At 50.6% G+C, this 23,655-nt stretch overlaps 1 protein-coding gene and 1 non-coding gene across 2 annotated transcripts in view; both read right to left on the bottom strand.

Moving 5' to 3' along the window:
• The window catches only part of GAN (gigaxonin), a 49,008-nt gene extending 27,329 nt beyond the window's left edge, over nucleotides 1-21,679 (bottom strand). Inside the window, exon 1 of the mRNA XM_075536802.1 lies at nucleotides 21,338-21,679. Coding sequence (XP_075392917.1) covers nucleotides 21,338-21,504 — 167 coding nt within the window. The 5' untranslated portion in view covers nucleotides 21,505-21,679. The remainder of the gene's footprint in view (nucleotides 1-21,337) is intronic.
• LOC142432819 (U6 spliceosomal RNA) lies at nucleotides 6,824-6,930 on the bottom strand. Its single transcript, XR_012780924.1, has one exon. It is a non-coding gene; the product is annotated as a U6 spliceosomal RNA (small nuclear RNA).
• Nucleotides 21,680-23,655: the final 1,976 nt, after the last annotated feature.

Below are 23,655 nucleotides of genomic sequence, written 5' to 3'. Positions count from 1 at the left end.
TTGTGCACAGGGTCACTACAGGAGGGAACCGACTCAGTGCGCTAACAACATGGGAAGAGAATGGGACAATTTGTTCAGAGGGGCGAACATCTGAAAAACAAGGATGTCCACATAAGTGTGAGAGAAGATGACTAAGGACGTGGCCTTGGCAGCGGATGGAAGACTGCTCCACGACGCACCAGGACGCTGGAGACTCTCTCTCTCTCACTGGAGCTTTAAAGAGCGACCTGAATGGTGCAATGCGCCAGAAGCTCATATGCAGAAGTTTCCAGAAAGACAAACAGGCTACATATATAAAAAGGAGCAGGAATCAGGACAGTCTCATACTTCTTCTCTATGGCCATTAAGGGCCAGGGAAAGACACTTCCAAATTCTGTGGCACTGATGGCCTTTCAGGGGTGGGAAGATAGGAGCTCAGCACCTGGAAGCCCTGCTACCCTACAACTGCAGTACCAGAAAGGAACCCACTCACAAGGCGCTCGGAGGAGAGCCACGGACACCTGCAGGCACGAGGGAGCACCTCAGCTAGACCTCGGTTGGCCCTGAAGCCAAACGACCATTAATATAACACCAAATAGTTTTGTGTTGTCTCCACTGGTCACTCGTAGTTGGGAAGGTAGAAACCCTCCTCCATGTCCAATCCTGGGTCTAGAGTACAGCCAGCAAGTCAAGATATACAGAGTGCACAGCAAATGCAGGACAACCTTCCTCTCAGCCAACCCATGGCCACCAGTGAACAATCCAGCAGACAAATCAAGTACAGCAGGCAAATGCTGAGTCTCCACTTAAAGTGACATGTGTCATCGTTGTGGCTTTAAAGAGCAGTCTGAATGACGTGATGAGCCCAAACTCAAATGCAGAGTGAGCACCGGAGAGGAGAGGCACGTTCCGGGAAGCTTGGCTGCAGAGGAAAGGAAACCAGGCCCTTGCTAGAAGATGACGCACAGTCCATTTGCTTTTAACAGATGCAGCCACTCAACACTGCCGGTCATCTCCTAGATGCCCGCTCTCGCTCCTGGGAGAGACACCATGATGACTCCCATGTCCGGGAACAAAGCCGGAGGGGGAGGGAGGAGAAAGGATTCAAGGGAAGGAAACGCCCAGACAAGGTCCCAGGATGAAACCAGTGAATCCTGGGGAGGGGAAGGGGAAGGGGAAGCTGGACTGGTGGGCAGTGTTGCGGGAGAGGGGTTAGCCTTGAATGGTGGTCCATCTGGGGAGGGAAGGGTTGATCCAGTGGTGGGACTCAAATAATTTAACAACCGGTTCACTGCACTCAGGACTGTGTTAAGTATTAAAAAAACTGATATAGCATAAGGTCATTTATTATTTCATACAGTTAATAAATAAGAACAACAAAAGAGGTATACAAAATTAGATTGCTATAAGAGGTTTAAGATATTAATGAAAAATTATTAAAAACCTGACAAAAATCGATACAACTGTCATTTAAGATATTTCCATATGTTTCTTGATTGTTATGCTCACTTGTAATATTCTTGGCTTTTAGCTGAGCATCATGGGCTGATTTATCCGTAAGCATCTCTTCACTGCACGAGTGGAGTCCCATTCCTTTTAGCGGCAGACCCATTAGACAATAGTCATGGTATTTGACACCTCAGAAACAGGCGACCCCTCTTTTGAAAGCAGGTGACCTGCTGGGGGCTTGTTATAAAGACCTTATTCGGGCAGATCTGAATTTACTTTTTTTTTGTCTTTCACAGTCTTAACCCCATTGGCTCATCACTTTTGCAAGAGAGCTCTCGTTTTTGGCTTCCTGTTTCCTGTTTGTTGGGCTGGAGTTGAAAATGTGTGTAGACAGAAACTCCTAAAGTCGGGTTGGTGCAGCTCACCGTGGGGCTCTGTGGGCTGTGTACGCTCTGCCATGCCTTATTCGTGGCTTCTAACCATGCACTAACAAATGCAACTCCTGCTGAGCTCCCAGGCTGGGACAAAAACAAGCTGCATCCCTTAGTTCGCAACTTCTGATCTGGAGCCTTCGGTATTTCAAATTGGACGCATGAACTGTAAAATCACTTTACTGCTGTACAAATGGAATTTTTAAAATCGTTTTATTAGGGGCTCCTACAACTCTTATCACAATCTATACTTACATCAGTTGTGTGAAGCACATTTGTACATTCATTGCCCCGAATGGAGTTAATGAGTATTTACATGCAGTCTTGAAGAGCAAAGATGGACCGCCCAGCAGTGTGATTCTACTGGGCTGCACTGGCTCAACAGAACCGACACCGAGTTTTCTGTTGAGTTTGGTGAATCGGTTGTTTCTAAGGTGATTAAATCAAGAGATCACTTGAAAAGTCACCTGGTTTCATGTAACGAGCATAACAATCCAGTCTCTGACCTGGGAAACCTGACGAAGGTTTACTTACTCTGCCTGCCCTTCTGCCCCAAAAGAGAGAAAAGAAACCCTAAATACCCTCTGACCTGTCTGGGGCCCCACTAATCAGAACACAGACCTGGAGATGACAGGGTCAGAGGGGACTGAGGAAAACACTCTCTGACCTGTCTGGAGTCCCACTAATCAGAACACAGGCCTGGAGATTTTACATCGGAGGGGACTGAGAAAGCAACTGATAATGAAGCTCTATGTGATGTGATGGCAGAGAGCTGTTTGAAATGGCATCATGGGCCGGCTGCAGAATAAAATCGAAGGACACAGGAATAGCAATGACTATAAGTGGAAAGATGAAGCACACGTAATACGCGTGTACAGATTGCACCTGTTACACTAAGTGAACACATTCAAGAAATAGAAATTAATTTAGGGAGACATTGAGCTTCCTGGGTTTTTTTTTTCCCTTTCCCCGACAGCTTTTGGTTATAAAATGGCTATTTCTATTGTAAATGTAGCCCATGCAATTTTGAAAGTAAATCAGTAAGAATTAGCCCATAAAAGACAAAGGTTTAAAAAGTGCATGTTAAAACTTTAAGATGAGTTCAAAGACAGGCTCATGGTGCAGCAACTTGTGAAGTACACATTCTTCTAGAGTGAAACAAGTCTAAGTCCTTGTTCTGGTCACACCCTGACCTTTCAGAAACACACATAAAAGGAAGACCTTCGTGCCACAGCCTGTCAAGCAGCTGCGCAGTTTCTGCTTATGTGTTCCTTTTCAGATGCGACTGCAGAAGAAAGGCTCTTCCTCCAACCTGAAGGCCCCACACCTTCAAATGGTCATTCAAAGAGTGAAGCCTCTGCAATGCATTCCTGACACGCATGTTTCCAATCAGAAAGATGGACAGATCTTTCTCAGCGAGAAATAAATCAGCAGCAAAAACGGCAAATATGAGCCCACTTATAGGCAAGCGCCATGATATGCCAATATTATACACACACACAGACACACACTATATAAATTGACTTGATGGCCGTGAGCCTGGTTTGCAGTGTGCGTGTATGTATCTGTACATTCATAAGAAGAAGCCTTAGAAGTGCAATTAAGACATGTCACCAAATGCTCGAGAATGCTCATAATGCAGCAGAAGTAGACCCGCATTTCCACCCACTCCCAGACAGAGGCTTAAGCCTTCCAGACAGAGAGGGTGAAACTCCTGAGTAAGTCTACAGGGAAAGTAAGGATTTACATTAGTTCTCTCTGTGTTCCTCCTTTCAAGGCAGTGCAAACTAGAGCATCAAGAAAATACCCGCAGGCTTGCTGGTCCCAGGGAGACGGGCGGAAGCTCAGCCCACAGCCCACAGCCATCCTTCAGGTCTGGGCTGGACTCCCCCGGGGCTCCAATCTCAACCAGATAGATGGTCGACAGGCCTGGAAGGGGAGCAACAAGAGTGAGGTGCCCACACCTTGGGATAACCAGCCACTCCCCAAGGGCAGAGCTCGGAGGGCTAGGACAGGGAGGGACGGGAACAGCAAACACAGGGCGGAAGTGGGAAAGTGAGGTTCCACTGAGGGGAGGGCAGAGAGTGACACACAACCGAAAGAGCTGGGGTTGTTGAGAGTAAAATTGATGGTCAGCTGTGTACCCTCACCCAATTCACAATAAAAAACCCGAACATATAGAAATGGTTCTTTCCTTTTATTAAAAGGAGATGGGTAGAGGGGGTCAAACAGCGTCAAATTCACACACACCCAGTTCACTCAGTGCCCAGCTGCGATTCACATCGACATCTTTAAACTCGATTTTACAACCACCATTTTGTTCCCAGCACCTTCTTATTTTGTCATCTGCCGCTGGAAACGTCTCCAAGCAACTCCCAGCTGAAAGAGGCTTCTACTGCTTGCCAAGGGGATGGCTACTGCTCCAGGGACCCTTCAGTCAGACAGGACGACAGCGCTGTCATGGCGCCGCTATCCCTGAAGAGAGAGCCCAGACCCTCACCACCAGTCTTCCAAGCCACAGACATGCACTTGGTTGGAACCCAAACAGGACGCAGTGAAAAGCCTTTGCATCGGCTACCTGAGGCTGTGAGATGGTTTATTTTGTCATTACCTAGGCTACATAGTAAAATGTCACAGCAAGAGTCCACGCCTACTGAGAAGTGGTTTATGCAGCTCGCTGAGCTTGGACCTCTTGCCTCTTCATCAGGACGCCCAGGCTGTAGTTACCTCCAGTCTCATGTTCTAGCCTCTGGCATTGGTGATGCCAATCCATCTGTCCATCCAGTTCCTCTCCACTCACTAGACAAGCTCAAAGCGTGCTTTGCTGAAGGTGTGCATCACAGACGACAAGGTGCACGGCAGGGAGCACCCCTGGTCAGAAGTGAAGAACAGTACAGCGGGAGAATAAATGGGATCACGTCTTCAAGGAGGGATGTGAGTCTGCCTGCCAGAAGAGAGCGGCAGAGAGATTGAGAGATAAAAAGATGGGGAGCAAATGGTGACTACAGCTGTGGGGAGGCCTTTGCTGGACTGTCAAGGTTTTTGTCAAGATACTTCAGCTGATCACTAAAGTAGAGCTTCCTCCTCAGTATCCTGTTAGAAGTACTACTACAGTTAAAATAGCTTTCCTTCTTTCTATACTTTGTTTCTATACAACTGTTAAACTCACGGTCCAATGTCTACTTTGTTTCTTCTTGTATAACGTGTCAATTGGGAGTGTGTATATATATGTCATGGTTGCACAGTGCAATCGTGTCAGCAGGTGTTTAACTGGTCCTGATACTGGATTAGGCACAGGTTTAGAGCGGATTTATAAACACTGTAGCGACAGGGGCAAGTCAACAGTGAAGGTCACAGTCATCTTTGGGCTTCTCTCCTTTTCCTCCCCAAGCCTCCCACTACACCTCTCGATCCCAGCCGCCTCATTCTGACTGCACTGTCAATCTCTCGCCCAGGGCACCTGTTTCCCCCATGGACCCTTTTATTGTGCCACGGGATAACTTCGGATGGCACACTAGTTTCCTGGTTACAATCCCCCCTCAGTGGGTCAGCTTTCTCCCCATTTCCTCCTGAATGCTCGGGCTCCCTGACCCCTCCCGTCTTCTCATCTCTGCTTTTGGGCCATGCTGCCCTTCCAGTCTCGTGAGTTGATGGTTCTCCGTGGGCATTCTTGTTTATTTGACAGGCCCATCTAGGTACTTGCCTGAGAGGCGCTCTCCAAGGGCTTGAGCTTCAAGTCAGAAGTTCATCTTAGGGTGCTAGGTTCAGGGGTTCCTCCAGCTTCTTTCAGACCAGTGTGTCTGGTTTTTATGGACTCTAGTTGTTGGGTGCCGTGGAGTTGGTTCTGACCCACAGCTACCCTCCTCTGCACAACAGATGGAAACCAAGTCTGGGCCTGTGCCTTCTGCACTCATATTCCAATGCCTGGGCCTATTGTTGCAGCCAGTGCATCGATCCATCTTCCTCAGTTTCGCTGTCCTCTGCTACACGTACCAAGCATGATGGCCTTCCCTACCAAGAGGTCTCTCTCGTAGCATCATCTCATGGATGTCCACTGAGACGACAGGCCTGAGCCCTCACACGCAGTGACTCCAGCCCTCAAGGAGTCTGGTTATGGATAAGCAGCGTGCAGAGCGTTGCATTCTCGCTACTGTGTACCTGGGTATCTTTACAGCTCGTGCAGCTGTGCATGCAGAGACATCCTTGGTCAAGTCTATGTGTGTGGGTGGACACCCAGCGCTCATCTCCAACTGCTCAGTGCATACTCTCCCTTGGATACCCCCCCAGACTGTGACTGTGATTGTACAATTGTGTCTGGAATAATACTTCCCCATGGTCGGCTTTGCCTCTTGCACACCTCCCTTCCAGTGTTTTCCTTTTCCTGGGTCGTGCTGTATGACCTGCTCTCTGCCGTCCCGTCCCCTGTATTGTCGTTCCCTTTATCCAAAGCAGCACATGCTACTATCTAGCTAGTGACTAGCTTGCTAGTCCCTGCCCTGCCCATCTGGGTAACCATTGAAGAATGTTTCTTCCTGCATATAAATCTTCTCTTGGCTTTTACAATAGTGGTTTCATACAATATATGCCCTTTTGTGAATGATTTACTTCACTCAGCACAATGTTCTGCAGGTCCATTCATGTTGGGAAACGTCTGGTGAATCTGTCACTCTACGGGATTAGTGTTGGATTATAATCCACTGTGGGGACGCTCCTCTAGGTCACTCAGGGAGCTGGTTGTTTTTGCCCTTTGCCATGGGAACCCTCTACTCCTGCCCCAGCTCTTTCCTCTCTAGGACATATTCCGGGGCTGGAGCTGCTGGGCACATGGTTCTTTTATTTCCAACTTAAAGGGATGGCCATGCTGGTTCCCATTGTGGTTGTGCCCCAGTTCCCCAAAAGTGAAGGACAGCACCAATCTGCCGGCCCCTCGCCAGCCCCTGTGCTTTTCTTTTTTTTTTTTCTTTTAAAATATGGAACGCTTCACGAATTTGCGTGTCATCCTTGCGCAGGGGCCATGCTAATCTTCCCTGTATCGTTCCAATTTTAGTATATGTGCTGCCAAAGCGAGCACCCCTGTGCTTTTCAGTGAGTTAGATGAAGGTTCCCCGAGGAGAACATCAGTTTTACATTCAGGAAGTCACACCCTGGTTCATCTCGTTCACTGCAACCCCATCAGTGTAACGTCACTCTTGCCACCTGCCTGTGTTTCCTTCCCATTCATCCTTCTTCCCCCACCCAGATCTTACCTTTGTCTTTGGGAAGGTGCTGCCACCTGGATCCCTAATGACGCTAGGCTGTGTGTGCATCCCTCTAATCCTACCGTATGCTGCTCTTCACAGCCCATCTCCTCTCTTGCTGGTGGTCTTGGGCTCCCTACACATGCTCCATCTGTTTTTACCTCTAAGGCCGAGCTCCTCTGGTTCCCCACCTGGAGGTCTTCTCATGGCTCCTGGTCCTTCAGCTCTCCATCCCAGTGATCTTTGCTGGGAGAGCGGCGCTGCCTTCCCCTGGTCCTCAGCAGCCACCACGCCCCGGCTGTTCTCTTCCTTCACGGCGCTCTGTAATTAGGCTCTCTTTGTAGTCTGCCAACCCAATCAGACGCCTGGACACTGTCACTCTCAGTGTGGCACTGGCATGTGAAGCTCAAGGGAAATCAAGGGACTGAATGACCAAATTAGAGACCTCTGGTCAAGAAACTGTGTGCTCTGCTTAAAGAAAAAGTGCCTCAGTAAAGGTCTACTTGGGTTTCTCGGAGAACAGTGACCGATCCAATCATTGTAGGGCAGCCCTTCAGAAGCGCTGGCCCAACGAAGAGAGAACATTTATATTTTCTCCATCCTTATAATACAGACACCGCCACAACAATACGACAGCACTGGAAATTTAAGGGAACATTAAAGGTCATTTTAAAGTCTTACCCTTTTATTTATATTTCGCTCACCAAGTCCAGAGAGGTAGAAAACAGACTGACTGACTGAAGCTGCCATGTACCCAGTCTGGGTTTTGATGCAGGGGGAGCCCAGTGACTACATGTGCAAATGGTAGGCAGCAGGTAAGCCTAGGGAGCCCTGGTGGCAGAGTGGTTACACACTGGTCAGCAGTTCGAAACCACCAGCTACTTGGGGGGGAGGGGAGATGAAGCATTCTACGCCCATAAAGAGTTACAGTCTCTTCCATGATACGATCGCCGAGGACAAACGGGTGCATAAGGAAATGTGGTGAAGAAAGCTGATGGTGCCCGGGGTCTTAAAGGCTTGAAGGTGAACAAGTGGCCATCTAGCTCAGAAGCAACAAAGCCCACATGGAAGAAGCACATCAGCCTGTGCGATCACAAGGTGCCAAAGGGATCAGGTATAAGGCATCATTCAAAAAAAAAAATACCACAGTGAATGAAGGGGGAAGTGGAGAGTGGAGACCCAAAGCCCATTTGTCGGCCACTGGAGATCCCCTCACAGAGGGGTCTAGGGGAGGAGTTGAGTCAGTCAGGGTGCGATGTAGCACCGATGAAGAATACAGCTTTCCCCCAGATCCTGGATGCTTCCTCCCCCCCACCCCCCAACTACCATGATCCGAATTCTACCTTGCAAGACTGGATAGAGCAGAGGTTGTACACTGGTGCATATAGGAGCTGGAGGCACAGGGAATCCAGGGTGGATGATCCCTTCAGGACCAGGAGTGTGAGGGGCGATACTTGGAGAGTAGAGGGTGAGTGGGTTGGAAAGGGGGAACCGATTACAAGGATCTACATGTGACCTCCTCCCTGGGGGACGGACAACAGAGAAGGGAGTGAAGGGAGACGCCGGATAGGGCAAGATATGACAAAATAATAATCTATAAATTATCAAGGGCTCATGAGGGAGGGGGGAGTGAGGAGGGAGGGGAAAAAAAAGAGGACCTGATGCAAAGGGCTTAAGTGGAGAGCAAATGCTTTGAAAATGATTAGGGCAAAGAATGTACAGATGTGCTTTATACAATTGATGTATGTATATGTATGGGTTGTGATAGGAGTTGGATGAGCCCCTAATAAAATGTTTAAAAAAAAAAAGAGTTACAGTCTCAGAAACCCACAGGGGCTGTTCTACTCTGTCCTACAGGGTCACTGCAGGTCGGCATGGACTGGTGGGCAGTGCGTTTTGCAGGTGAGTCAGCCTCACTCAGCACCATCACCCAGGATCCAGTACTTCGTTATAGTTACTACATATTGATTGTGTACAGGTTGGTTGACTAAATGAGTAAGCCTGTAATCGATGCTTTGAACAGTCAACAATAATGATATAGAAGGTCCCTTTGCTCAGAATAAGGAGCCCTAAATGTTGGGCTGCTAACCAAAAGGACAGCAGTTCAAACTCACCAACTGATTCTCAGGAGGAGGAGGCTGTCTGTTTCTGTAAAGGTTCATAGCCTCAGAAACCCCATGGAGCAGTTCAACTCTGTCCTACAGGGCCACTGTGAGCTGGCATCTGCTTGACAGCTAGGGAATGAATTGCCACGATCTGCATCTGTGAGGAAACACCGGACACCAAACCCAAGCTCACTGCCATTGAGTTGCTGCTACCCCGTCTTTCTCCTGTGGAGCATCTGGGGGTTTCAAACTGCTCACCTTGCAGTAAGCAGGCCAGCACGTAACCCTCTATGCCAGCAGAGCTCCTTGTGATCACACACAGCGAGGGGGCTTCAAAAAGTTGTGGAAAGATTAAATAGAAAGATAATGGAATTTTTGAAGCCCACCTGCATTTTGATCTTAGACAATGTTCATTCTTGCACAGTTGTTTATCACTGATAGACACAATCCCACAGGCTAAGGTGGTAATGACCGTTCCCCAAAGAATACAGTGGTAGCCGTGTGACAGTAGTCATTCCAATCAAGGATAAAAGACTACGAAAAAGGAAGCACACCCGTGTCCCAGCTCCCACGGCAGGCTGGAAGGCTTGCACACATGCACACACACACACACACACACACACACGGCACTCCTCCCTCCACCCCGGTTGCCAACCACTAGGATTAGAATTCTAGGGCAGAGGGCATGGCTGGGCACTTTGCTCACACAGGGCACAGCTCTTTTTTAGGAGGCCAGGCACATCAGCCAGCCAGCAACCCGCCACACAAAGGGCAGTCAGTCTCTGGACTATGGCTGCCAGCCTAGTGTTTGTGTGGGAAAAGGCACCGTCTATGAACCAAGTGGGGCAGTACGCTAGAGGATGCTGCATGCTGCCGGTCAGCAGTGCCATCTGTGGAACGACACACAGCACTAGGACGGACCCTGCTTGCCGAGGGTTCTCGACTTGTCAGCAGTACGTGTGTGGACGCTGATGTAACACTGGTTCGTCAACCTTCATCAAACTTACAATAAGAAAGTCAACTTCTAATGATTTCCTGTGGGCACTTATCCTGATTGCAAATGTGAGGCTTTAGAGTCCCACTTAGGGACCAAAAGACTTGAATAATTTAATGACAAAGGCCCCACAGAGATTTCTGAGCTCAATCACATCACCGATTCATAGGCATTGCCAACTGGTTACTAGGGCTACTAGGACTTCAGACTTCCTTCCATTCATCTTAACATAAAAACCCAAAGCATCAAAGTATGTTTAGAACTGTTCTTAAAAAGATACAGAAATACTTCGCAGTCGAGATAATTAAGGTATCACAAAATAGCTGGCACAAAAACCAGACATTTAAGTTCTGTACCTACTAACACACTCACTTCATAAAATGGGCCTATTTCATTGATCTATACCAGGCGTTCTCAAACTACGATCGCGGGCCACATGCAGCCCGCTGAGGACACATATTGGCCCACCAGGTGTTTTTGCCCCGTTAGTTTTTTTTACTTCAGAATAAGTTATGTGCAGTGTGCATAGAAATTTGTTCAGTTTTTTTTTAAACTATAGTCTGGTCCTCCAATGGGGCTGAGGGACAGTGAACTGGGCGCCTGTTAAAAAAGTTTCAGGACCCTGGTCTATACATATGGGGGTGGAGGGGTAAAATGTAATGGAAAAATGAAATGAAAAGATAATGGCCTTCCCCCCTTCTGCCCCACCTTTCAAACCCCTTTCATATATTCACTATTCAACAGCCCCACTTAAAAAAATCATTTTATTAGGGGTTCATACAACTCTTATCACAATCCATAATACATCAATCGTGTAAAGCACATGTGCGCATTCATTGCCCTCATCATTCTCAAAACATTTGCTCTCCACTTAAGCCCTTGGCATCAGCTCATTTCCCCCCACCCTCCCCACTCCTTTATGAACCCTTAATAAGTTATAAATTGTAATTTTGCCATATCTTTCCCTGTCCAACGTCTCCCTTCACCCATTTTTCTGTTGTCCATCCCCAGGGAGGAGGTTATATGTAGATCCCTGTAATCGGTTTCCCCTTTCCAACCCACCCTCCTGGTATCACCACTCTTACCACTGGTCCTAAAGGGATCATCCACCCTGGATTCCCTGTGTTTCCAGTTCCCATCTGTACCAATGTACATCCTCTGGTCTAGCCAGTCTTCTAAGGAAGAAATGGGATCATGATAGTAGGGGGAGGGGGAGAAAGAAGCATTTAGGAACTAGAGGAAAGTTGTATGTTTCATCTTTGCTATACTGCATCCTGACTGGCTTGTCTCTACCCTGTGACGCTTCTGTAAGGGGATGTCCAATTGTCTACAGATGGGCTTTGGGTCTCCACTCCGCACTCCCCCTCATTCACAATGATATGATTTTTTGTTCTGATGACGCCTGATCCTTGATCCCTTAAACACCTCATGATCTCAAAGGCTGGTGTGCTTCTTCCATGTGGGCTTATTTGCTTCTGAGCTAGATGGCCGCTTGTTTACCTTCAAGCCTTTAAGGCTCCAGACACTATATCTTTTGATAGCCGGGCACCATCAGCTTTCTTCACCACATTTGCTTATGCACCAATTTGTCGTCAGCAATCGTATCAGGAAGGTGAGCATACAATGATATGATTTTTTGTTCTTTGATCCCTGATAACTGATCCCTTCGACACCTCATGATCACACAGGCTAGTATGCTTCTTCCATGTGGGCTTTGTTGCTTCTTAGCTAGCTGGCTGCTTGTTTACCTTCAAGTCTTTAAGACCCCAGACGCTACATCTTTTGATAGCCGGGCTCCATCAACTTTCTCCACCACATTTGCTTATGCACCCGCTTTGTTGTCAGCGATTGTGTTGGGAAGGTGAACATCATGGAAGGCCAGTTTAATAGAATAAAGTATTCTTGTATTGAGGGAATACTTGAGTTGAGGCCCAATGTCCACCTGCTACCTTAATACTAAACCTATATATATATATATATATATATATATGTATATATATATATATATATATATATACACACACACATATATATATACACATTGATCTATTTCCATACCCTCATCAATATATTTACATATGTACATGCTTTTATTTAGACCTCTATAAATGCCCTTTGCCTCCTAGTTCTTTCCTCTATTTCCTTTGACTTTCCTCTTGTCCCACTATCATGCTCAACTCGGTTACATTACCTTTGATCACACCCTACCAGGCCTTCTATACCCTCCTCACCACCCATTTGGATCACTTGTTGTTCCCTTGTCCCTGGATTTGTTAATACCATTTCCTTTCCCACCCCCACCCCCTCTCCCATGTCCCCCTGGAACTGTCGGTCCTGTTGTTTTCACCTCCAGATTGTTCATCCAGCCTATCATATTTAGCCAGACCTGCGGAGATAATAACATGCACAAAAACAAGACAGAGCAAAACCAAGCAACAAAAGAAAACAAAACAACAAACCAATGACAAAACAAAACACAACACAACAACAACAAAAAGGAAAAGCTTGTAGTTAGTTTAAGGACTGTTTGTTGGCCTTTAGGAGTGTTTTCCAGTCGAGTCTGTTGGGGCACCAAGTCCTGGCCCCAAAGTCTATTTTTGGTATTCCCTGGGGATTTTATTGCTCTGTTCCCCTTGCTGTTCTGTTCCATGCCCTTAATATTTTGCCTTGGTGTGGTGGAATCAGATTGGGTGGAATTCCCACCCACACTATCTCTCCAGTGTTGTCTCCTGTAGGGTTATGGGTCAGTGAGGGATGTCGTGTCTCATAGTGGGGCCATGTGGTCTTCTGTGGGCTGGCTGCTCTAAGCGGGAATCTCATCGTCAAGGCTTGGTGGGGCCAGGATGTGCTCCACTCTCTCTTCCTCCCCCTTCATTTGCTCCTGTGTGCTCTGATCAGACATGTCCCTCTCCCTGAGCTGCAACTTCAGTGCTGTGCTCTGAAATAAATTCTTCTTGGGGGGTGGGTGGGTAGGTATCCATGTAGTTGGTATTGGGGCAAGTCCACAGACCTCTCCATTGGCTCCCTGCTCCATGTCAACAGCCCCACTTTTAAACACGGATGCTCTCAGGGTTTTACTGCTTGAAGGCTAACAGCTGGAGCTAATAAAACTCACCATCAGACTGTACTTCCTGTCAACATTCCATTTTTCTCATGTTCTCAGGAACACAGGAGGAAACCAAGTTCTATCATCAAGATAGTGACCAGGGGCGGTATTTCATATTGGTTCTGCCAGCGCCGGTGACAAGCTGGTGGAGAAACCCAAGTGCCAGACTCATCAGCTGATGTCTGACTCAGACTCCAGCTGTAGGTCCTTGGGGAGTTAGCTGGCTGAACTTCCCCATATCCTGGGCCACCAAGGTGCAGACCTTTCTGAGTGTCAGTCTCTTAGGCGACAGAGAACCCAGCAGGCATCTTCAAAGGCTCTACTGCAACCAGACACACAACACTCCCCCCACACCCGCCAGTCTAGAATTCAAATTTACAAGTTGATCATCCCAGCCTTGCTACAGGAGATGGTCCCCTCAGAGGGCTGATGGCTTCTGAGAACCTCCCTGCCAGCAGCATCTCTCCTAATGATGCTCTCTCCATTGGGCCCACTCTGACATCAGGAGGAGGGTCTGACATTGCAGCAATGAGCCAGTTGGCTTTGACTCCGGATGCTCAGCCAAAGGAGCCAGCGTTTGGGTGTGAAAAGCGGCTGAGTGGAATCGCTCACTTTTAGAATTCAGAGTACTTTAGGAACAGTGAAGGGGCCTGAGGGGAGACACACACAGGACAAGCAGCTGTCAAACGGGCAAAGGGAGGAAACAAATGAAGTAGACAAGTGACTTTCGCGGGAGCTAGGTTTTCTGCCTAAGACATTCTGTTCTTAGAGAAAAGGCCCTGCAGGAACCCTAACACCCCCCACACTTCCCTTTTGCCTGACCCACAGTCTGAACATGAGTTCTATTGATCTCCGCCATCATTGGAAACCTCTGAAAACCTCTTCACCATCAGAGTGCAGCGGCAAACGCTGTCCTGGATAACTAAGCCAGTGTCTCTGAGCTGCCATGACAAGCCTGTGGCACCCTTCAAGGGGCTCCAGTTCAGAAATGCCTGGCAAACACACTGTGAGAGTCTGAAAGGAGGAGACGTTATGATCACTGTTGAGCAACAGACACCGGTTTAATCAAATATACCGAAAAACACAAAATGAAACAAAAACAACCCTCTTAAACCATCAAATTGCAAGACCTTCGGGGCAGCTGGTTTCTCTCCACGTAGTCATTAGAGATGACTCATAGCAGGTGGATGAAAACAATCCAGGCCAAGTCCATGCTGGGGACACTCAAAGATTCAGGTTCAGGAAGAAGTTCAGAGCCGTGGGTCCAAATGGGCTGAAACCACCACTAAGTACCCTCCACATGACTAACTACGCACTCATGGCCACATGAATGAAAAAGGAAAAACAAAAAGGAGGCCTAAATTAGAGAGCAAAATACCATCAAGACTGACTCTGCTCTGGGGACATTGGCCGCAGAACCAGGTTCTCCCCCCACCCCCCCCCCCCCGGCCGTCACTACAGTCTGTTTCAGCACCTGGATGGACCCATAGGACAGAGAGAGCAGAACTGCCCCAGGGATCCAAGGCTGTTGTATTCAAAGAAGCCACTGCCGCAACTTTCTTCCTCAAAGCCCACCTTTCAGTGTGAGGACAAGCACTTCATCACATGCGACCAGGGCCCCTGAAGACAGGCAAGGGGCTAAACTGACAACATGCCCTGGGGACACCGAGAGGGGGCACCTCACCACCAGGGAGCCCAGGGGCGTGTCCTCAGGCCTGGGAACAAGGACTGTGAGGGGCCAGGTTGCAAAGGAATCCGGCTGCACCAGGGGCGGGTGAGACGGAGAGTGTGGGCCCTGGCAGCCGGGCCCTAGCAGACCGCAGCACGACGGGGCGAAAAGCTCCTGGGCACATGGCTGGCGTCCCAGGAAAGGCCAGGGGCAGTTTCCATGGCCCCCAACAGAGACCCTAACAGTCTTGAGTCCTCTCGTTGGCATGGTCTGAGTCAAGTTTTAGATTTAAATGGCAGGACAGGCTCGTCAGTAATTAGGCCTTGGAGCAAGCCCAGATGAACAGCATTAAATAAATGCTTGTTACAACACAACTCCACAGGCTGGGGTTACACAGCAGACGAGGCAGCTGAGGCCTGTGGGACAGATAGGCGGGGAGAGGAAGCAAACAACATGAACAATGCCACACAGTCAGAAAGCCACAAGGACAGAGAAGACCCACCCCATCACACACACATGCACACACACAGAAACATCATCGTGTCTGTCCGTGCCCAGGAGCCGGGCCATAGACACCTTGGAGGGTGGAGGAGAACTGCCCCGTAGGGTTTGTCACCAGAGCAGGATGACTGCCAGCTCTCCTCTCCCACAGAGTGGCAGGTGGGTTCGAGCTGCCAAGCTCTCCATTAGCCCCACCAGGGCTCAAGGCTCAACGGCTGGCCCCAGGGCGCCCACTGACAGGCACAGGAGGGCCGTACTCTGTTCTAGGGGGGGGGGGGGGGTCACAGTTCATTTCCTTCTCAGTTCACGGCCTATGAGCCTCGACGCAGATGCGGAAGCACGTCTGGGCAGTCCTTGGGGCCACTTGCCCTGGGCTCAAGCTCACTGTCCCTACCCACCACGCCAGGTGATGCTCAAAAATAAGAGGAAAAGTCACCATTTACATGGTCATCTGGCTCCCTGGAACCCCAAACACTCGGGAACCCTTCTTTTCCTTATTCTCCAGGCCTGAAAGCAACACTCACGACTCTTGAGCGGTTCCTAGGACACCAGCCTCCTCTTCAGTGCTTGCTGTGGGTCTGGGTACGAGTGCAGAGCACACAGCCGTCGCCCTCCTGTCCTTTCCCAGTCAGCACCCCGCTAGGAGATACTCACGAGAAAGAGCCGTTTCCCAGCAGCCACGGGGAGCCTTCCCAGAAGGTCTCCAGGTGGCCAAAGCTGAGCCCCATTCCACCACCCTTACACTTGGTCAGTTTACATTAGGTTTCATTCTCCCCACCAAGCAGGAAAAGCACCACCCCAGAATCAGAGTGGGGAACAGCTGGGAGTGGGGCATGCTGGGAAAGCAGCAGGGCTGAGAGAGACTGCGGAAGGCCCTGCCTGCATTCCAGCAGCAGCTCTATGTGGTCCACACTCTATGTGGTCCCCACACGACAGCCCTCTTCTCTGATGACCAGCATGGTTTCTCCTGAAGTCTTCAGGCTTTTTCCTTGTGTTTACAATCTTCCTACTCGGGGTGACTGTTACTACCACTAGGAGGTAAAAGCAAGACCAAGCCAGAGGGACTGTGCAGAAAGGGGCTCCCCATCCCCTCAGAGGTGATGAAGGCTTTTCAGCACAGGTGGCCCTTGCCTCACCCTATCTGGCTCCACAGATAAGACGCCTTATTTCACACAAAAGATGGAGCAGCCCTTCCTTCAGCAAGTCTGTCCGCACCATTTTTCCAAGAGCAGGGGCCCCCTTCATGGCTCTTTTTCATCTGGCTGTCTGTCACCACGCTGCAAAGACTAGGTGTCGTGGGAAATCACTGTGCTGTGCACCACAAGCCAGACACTGCACACGCCCCACTCACTTGACTGGGGTACCGGCTCTACCACGGTAGACTGGAACCCAAGCCACGCAGAGCCAACGTCAACCTGGGCAAGGCAGCAGGTAGCCACTTGAGGTGCCCTTTCCTCCTCCTGGGACACAGTTGGCTTGTCTCCTTATAGCTGAGCACACAAAACTCACTGCCACCACGTCAATGCTGACTCGTAGTGAGCCTGTATGGCAGAGTCGAACTACCTCGTGGGTTTCTAAGACTTTAAGCGAGAGCAGACCGCCTCCCCGTCCTCCTGCAAGGCAGTTCAGTGCATAGCCCACACCGCTGCCAGGGCTCAGCACCACGTGCCACTGCTTCCAAGCCACCCAGCTTTCGCCTGCTCAGGAGGCTACCTGAAGTCCGGAAACAAAGCTCAGGGCTTTGTAAAACTTCACAGATTACAGACTTCCGAACACTCAATTCATACAGTAGTGAGTGACACCACAGGCCTAAAGGCTTACGCTTCAGAGGGGCCAGAAACATCAACCTCTAGAATGCACAAATCCATCTTGCTATTACACGATCTTTAAAGTTCCTTACAAACAAAACAAGTACATGACAAAAGCCTGGGATGTGGAAAACCACTAAGCCACTGGCTCCTGGGTGTGCGTTGCCGCTGGGGCTGTGAAATGGTATGGCTGCTGTGACAAACCGTTCAGCGGTTCCTCAGAAAGTTACACTCCAAATTACCACACGGCCACCAGTTCCACTCCTGGGTGCATCCCCCACAGGTGGAACGCAAGCAGGTACTTGTCCACCGGCGTTCACTGTCGCACTCTCCATAACCACCGGAACGGCCCACAGATGATGGGACAAACAAGATGTGGCCTATCTGTACAATGGAACATTACTCAGCCATCAAGAGAAAAGGAGTCTGCACACATGCTACCCCATGGATGTACTAGGATAGACACAAAGGAATAAATAATGTGTGGAATATCCAGTACCGGCAAATGCCTAGAGATGCGAGCTCCCTAGTGGAGGGGAGCAGGGGAAGTTATTGTTTAACCCTCTCTCCACCCTGGGGCATAGTGTCCACCCTAGGGTTCATTGAGAAGGTGTGATCCTACTTTTGGATCCCTGTGGCCTTGTGGTGATACACTGGGTGGCTAATCTCAAGGTCAGCAGTTTAAAACCACCAGACACTCAGCGGAAGAAAGGATGGGGCTGTCTACTCCTATAACAAGTAACAGACTCAAAACTCACCGGGCAGTTCTACCCTGCCCTACAGGGGGCTGTGCGTGGGCGCCAATGCAGTGAGTTCAGGCTTGTGGTGTATCCCACTTTGAGCGCATGCTGTCACTTGACGGGGGCCTGCCTCACAGTGTGAATCTGAAGAAACGGGCCTCATTCCACCAACCCCACAGAACAGTTCCCTTGGGACACAGGTGTCTCACTAAGCATATCAAAATTTATTATCTCAAAAAAAATTCACTCAGCATGCCTTCCATTACTGAAAACACCTGGTTTCAGCAAAACAAAGCAGAAAATAATTTTGTCTTAAAAATCTGGAAACAGTGGTGGTGACCGCACAGCATGACAGATGTCGTTGAATGGGCCACACAGAAATGCTCAAATGGCAAATGTTCTGTTGTATATGTTTTTATCCCAATAGAAACATTGCCAGTTTGTTTCCAAGAAGTTACCACGGATCAGCCCAATACTTCCAAGCAGGCTTGACAGTGATCTTTTTAAAAGGACCTCAGGAACATTTTACTTCAGAAGGTAAATAAACTTACAACTGGAAGAGGAAAAAAGGAAACGTTTATCTGTAAAATGTCAAGTATATCTGAGAGTGAAGAGTTAACCGCGTGGCAGTTAATCACGCCATGGAAGGCTTGCTTCCCCCAGAGGAACCTCAGAAGAAGGCCTGGTGATCTATTTCTGAAGTCAGCCTGAAAACCCTACAGCAGCCCTCCTCGGACTCCTAGGAGGGCCCACCGGTTATGGCTGACTCAGTGGCAGCTGGCGATGACCTGCTCCTACATAAGAGTGTTGAAATGACCATCCAAATGAGGCAGCATGAGACAGTGCTCCTTTCTCTCTCTCTCTCTCTCTCACACACACACACACACACACACACACACGAGATAGAGAGAGAGAGAGAGAGAGAGAGAGAGAGAGAGAGAGAGAGAGAGAGAGAGAGAGAGAGAGAGAGAGAGAGAGAGACTGAGAGACTGACTGCATGCTCCCGGGCAGCAAGCATCACTCCCGTGGCGTCTGATCCGAATCATGGGTACCACCAGAATCAGGAAGCTCCTGGTGAAGTGCTGCTCCCCCATGCTCCCGGAACCTGCTTCCCAGCTCACAAGGTGACAGGCACACCGCAGAGGAGCGCTGAGGCTCCTCCTGGTGCAGTGACTTACCCCATTAGTAATCGTTCACACCTGTTGGCTGCTACTGACTCAGCTCCGACTCATGGATCCCTCACGCATCATGGAACGGGGCTCGCTGCCCGGGCCTGTGCCGGCCTCGGGACTGCTGCGAGTTATGATCAACGTGCAACATTTCACTCCACTAATGAGTCTTGCTACACGCGGGCAGCCCATGTGGTGACATCCCCTCCCATAGCCCTTTTTACAGAGCTGCCAGGCATACCGAGATCTGTGACAGCTCTCTTCCAAGGATGGGGCTGGGATTTAATCCCTCATCTGTCAGACTGGAGAAATCTAAGTCCAGATTAAGTCACTGCCCAACACCTCCCAGCCGGAAGAGTCAAAGCTGAGTGCACAAGGCAGGTCTTGAAGGCTCTGTCCAATGAGGGGCCACAATGAACGGAGCCCAAGTGTCGCAGCAGTTAAGCCCTCAGCTGTTCACCAAAAGGTGAGAGGTGCGCAGGAGGAAACTGTGGCAGTTGGCTTCCATCAAGATGGGAGCAGTTCTGCTCTGGACTACAGGGTTGCTGTGAGCCAAAGTGGGCTTTTCCAGTGGAATATGGAGATTTCGCTGAGCCAATTCACACCTACATTCCATCTGCTGTGGTAGGCTGAGGCACTCCTCTTCCTGGGTTCTAGGGACCCAGCAATGGGCCACAGAAAAAGACCTGGCCTCCTAGAGCTGACGCTGGCTGGGACCAGATGCAGGGCATGATACCAAACCGAGAGCTCCAGAGGAAATGGAACAAAGAAAGAAGATGGAGCAGAGACCACCCATGTGCAATTCTGGGCTGGTAACTGCAAGGCCAGCAGTTCAAAACCACCAGCCAGTGCCATGGGACAAAGGTGAGCCCTTCTAGTCCCATGGAGTCACAGTCTTGGAAACTCACAGGGGCAGTTCTTCCCTGTCCTACAGGGTCATTATGAGTCAGCAGCATTGACTCCCTGACAGTGAGGTGTTTTGGTTTTTTCCTTTTTTTAAGCCAACCAGATGCCATTTAAAGACCCGCAGCAACCATGCATCTACAGTGCTTTGCCTCAGCTTTTCTCAAACAGGGAACCCTTTGGAGACTACGTGGAGCCACTGGTTTGCTGACTGCAATTTGACATTGATTGTTCAAAGCCCCGGGGCTGCCCACTTTGAGCAAAGCTCAGTGGAAAGGGGGCGTGTACTTTCTCCCCACTTTTAAATCCACCAAGGAATAGTGTGACTGGGTTGACAAGAGAGCCAGAAGTTGCAGGGCGGCTTGAACTGCCTCTGAGTTAGCACAAACATCTGCTGTGGTGCGTAGAATGCCCTTTGGGTGGAGTGCTTCTAGGGCACAGCAGAGGAAGCCAGTCCCCATCATTTCGCTTTTGTCTGGCCGGTCAGTTCTAGTGACAGTCTTCACCGCGAGTCTATATTTAACTAGCTTACTGGACAGTTTTCTATGGCTTTTTTTCGTTCTTTCTTTTTTAATTCAAAGAGTAACCCAGTGTGCAAGAAAGTAGCTGTAAGGAACGATACAAAAAGTCCCCGGCAAAATCTGATACACTTGTACAAACACTGCCATATCAACCTTTAATTAACCTGGTTAGCTGGTCAATCAGGTTAAACTTTGTTCCCGTCAGGGTTTGAAAATGCGCCTTTCTCGGCCTTCTCCGCTTTGGAGCCGCCCTCTGAGAACGGTGTGGGGGCGGGGGAAGGAGGCAGGGGGGGCGTCTTCTAATTGCCGTGTCTGTACGATCATTTACGCGGAGTTTCCAAAGGGAAGGCACGCGTCACGCTGGACTGTCAAGCAGGGTTACACTCAGGGGTCCAACTGCACAGCCCACGGGGGCGTCCCTCGGCCTGAGCCCGGGAGGAGGGCGACGGCGAGGAGGGGTGCTCCCGGCCGCGGCCGGAGATCTGGAGGCAAAGCACCCACAAACTCGGGCCGGAGCGCGGGCAGGGCCCGGGCGGGGGCCGTCTCAGCGCGGCTCCGCCCTGCTCGCGGTCCAGATCCCGGGCTCGGGCGGCGTCCGAGGGGCTGGGGGCGGTGGTCGCGGTCCAGGTCTGGGCGGGTGGCAGGGTGCAGGGTGCGGGGAGCCGGGGACACGCCCGCCTCGCCCGGCCGGGCCGTGCGGCCCCGCCCGGCCGCCGGCTGCTCACCTGATGTAGGGGCTGGCGGCCGCCAGGATGTTCTTCTGCACCGGGATCTCCTCGCCGTCGAGGACCAGGTGCGCGTCGCAGAAGCGGGACTCCTCGCGGAAAGAGCTGAGCGCTCGCAGCAGGCGCGCGGCGTGCTGCGGGTCGGACACTGCGCTGCCCTCGGCCATCGCGCCCGCCGCCGGCCCGGCGCGCCGCCTTCTCCTCAGCCGGCCGGACCCCTCGCACCACCCGCGTCCGGCGCGCGCCTCGTCCACACCTCCTGCGCGCGCGGCCGCCTGTCCTCCCGCCCGCCGGGTCCGGCTCTCAAGGCTGGAACTAGCGGAAGCCCCCGGAACGCGTCGGCGCCCTCCACAGCGCGCGGGGCCGGAGCCTTTAAGAGGCGGTGACGTTGCGTCATTTCCCCGCGACGCCCCCGCGCCCTCCCTCCGCGGTGCCCCGCCCTCGGCCGCCGCCCAATCAGAAGCCTTCTTTCTATCGGGAGGCGGGGCCGGCCGGTGGTGGCTCGTGGCAGGTGGCAAAGACCTTGGACCCTGCGTAGCCCCACCCCCCCCTACCCCCGTAGCCAAGAAGGAGTGTGCAGGCAGGCTAGGACCCCGCAGTAAGCGCGCGGAAACTGGACCCGGAAGGCCTGAATGCGAGTCTCAGCTCTTCCACCTGCGAGCTGTGTGGCCGTGGGTAAGGTCCTCACCGAGTCCAGTCGAGTCCGACTCTTAGCGACCCTGCGGTCTTTAGGGAGCTGACTGCCTAGTCTTCTGAGAGAGCGGCTGGTGGCTCTGAACCGCCCACCCTACGGTTAGGAACCCAACATCTAGCTCGGTGCAGCACCATGACTCCATCCATGAGCAAGGTGCCCATCCAGTTTCCCTATGGACCGAGGAAGAGGATGACTTAATATTGTCTTTGTAGGATTAGAAAGCGCTTGTTCTCTAACACAAGGGCGCCACAGGAGTGGCTTGCATTCTTTACAAAGAGAAGAGTTTACCAGGAGAGAGCTTGGAGGCCTGAGGGAGCAGGACTTGGAAAGAACATGTTGACTATGTTGTAGAGAGAATGGGTAGCAGACCGAGGAAGCTGGAGAAGTAGGGAGCCTGAGACTGGCCTCGATCCTGTCCCTCAGAATGGCGGTGAAAGTGACAAGATGCCTGGATCTTGCAGTACTTGGGGAAAGAAACTGTGGCCTGGAGGGGAGGATGCTGGTGATGGAGGTGGATAAAAGTCGATGGCTTTGAAGTGGATAGTTTTGAGGGAGGATGAATCCAGGATAGAGTTTTCTGGGTTTAAGGGATAGCTGGGCCGATATTGGTACCCTGAGGGAGAGACAGGAGACCGTGGAAGGGTGGGAAGTAGACCATCGCTTCCGGTCTGAGGGGGTTGTCCACGCAGGGAAGAGCAAGGCTGTGCTAGACAGCAAGCTTGCATCAGCTTACCTGGAAAGGCCAGCCCCAGACTCTGAGGTTTGCGGCCTGATACCTGCCCAGGCTTTGGGTCACTGGCAGGAACCAGAGGAGGATGCACTTGAGGAAGTTCCGAACCTTTCCAGTTCCTCCTTCAAGAATGAACAGCTCCGCATTTACGGAGGCCATGATAAAGTATGGAGGACTGACTCCCAGCGAAGGGGAGAGGGCGGAAGCCAGGTGCAGAGTACATGACTCTCGTTGTACTATCCACAGCACGTTTGTGCATACTGTAAATGTCACACGATGGAAATGAAAGAGCAAGCAGGATAAACAACCTGGGCTTATTGGCTCCATGATACGTGCCCAGTTCCACTTCCTGGGAGCGGTTGACCCTCCTTTCTCCAAAGATTGCACTGTGAGGAAACCAGTCTCTCTTGAAGCCCAGGTACCTATCGCAGTGATCACAGCTGTGAATCAGTGACACAGCATGGAAGGGAGAGATTGAATCAATGGTGACTACCAGCCATTTAATAACTGTTTTGTTGTGGGTTTTTTTGGAATCACTTCATTCGTTCTTGGATCATTTCTCTTGGTTTCCCTCACCCCTCAACTGGGCTGTTTGTTGGGGTCCAAAGATGATAACTAGGAAGGGCAGTCGCTCAGCCCGATGTTAAGTGTTTGGTAAATACAGACTGACTGACTGCTTGGAAGGTTGATCTGTTCTTCAAATGCCAGTGGCTCAAAAACAATAACAGAATCACAGTGAGGTGACCAATTATCCTTGCATGGGTGTGTTGCCTTTGCTGAAGTACCGGGAGGAGAGTGAGGATCAGGCAGGCAGGCAGGCCCTTCCTGGTAGAGGTGAAGAGGTGAACCTTCTCTGTTGTTTTGCTGGAAGGAAGGAGTGGGATGGCCAGGGTG

Source organism: Tenrec ecaudatus, chromosome 18 (assembly GCF_050624435.1).
Source record: "Tenrec ecaudatus isolate mTenEca1 chromosome 18, mTenEca1.hap1, whole genome shotgun sequence".
NCBI lineage: Eukaryota > Metazoa > Chordata > Mammalia > Afrosoricida > Tenrecidae > Tenrec > Tenrec ecaudatus.
The sequence above is the reverse complement of the archived record's forward strand: the minus strand, read 5'-3'. Positions and strand labels throughout refer to the sequence as shown.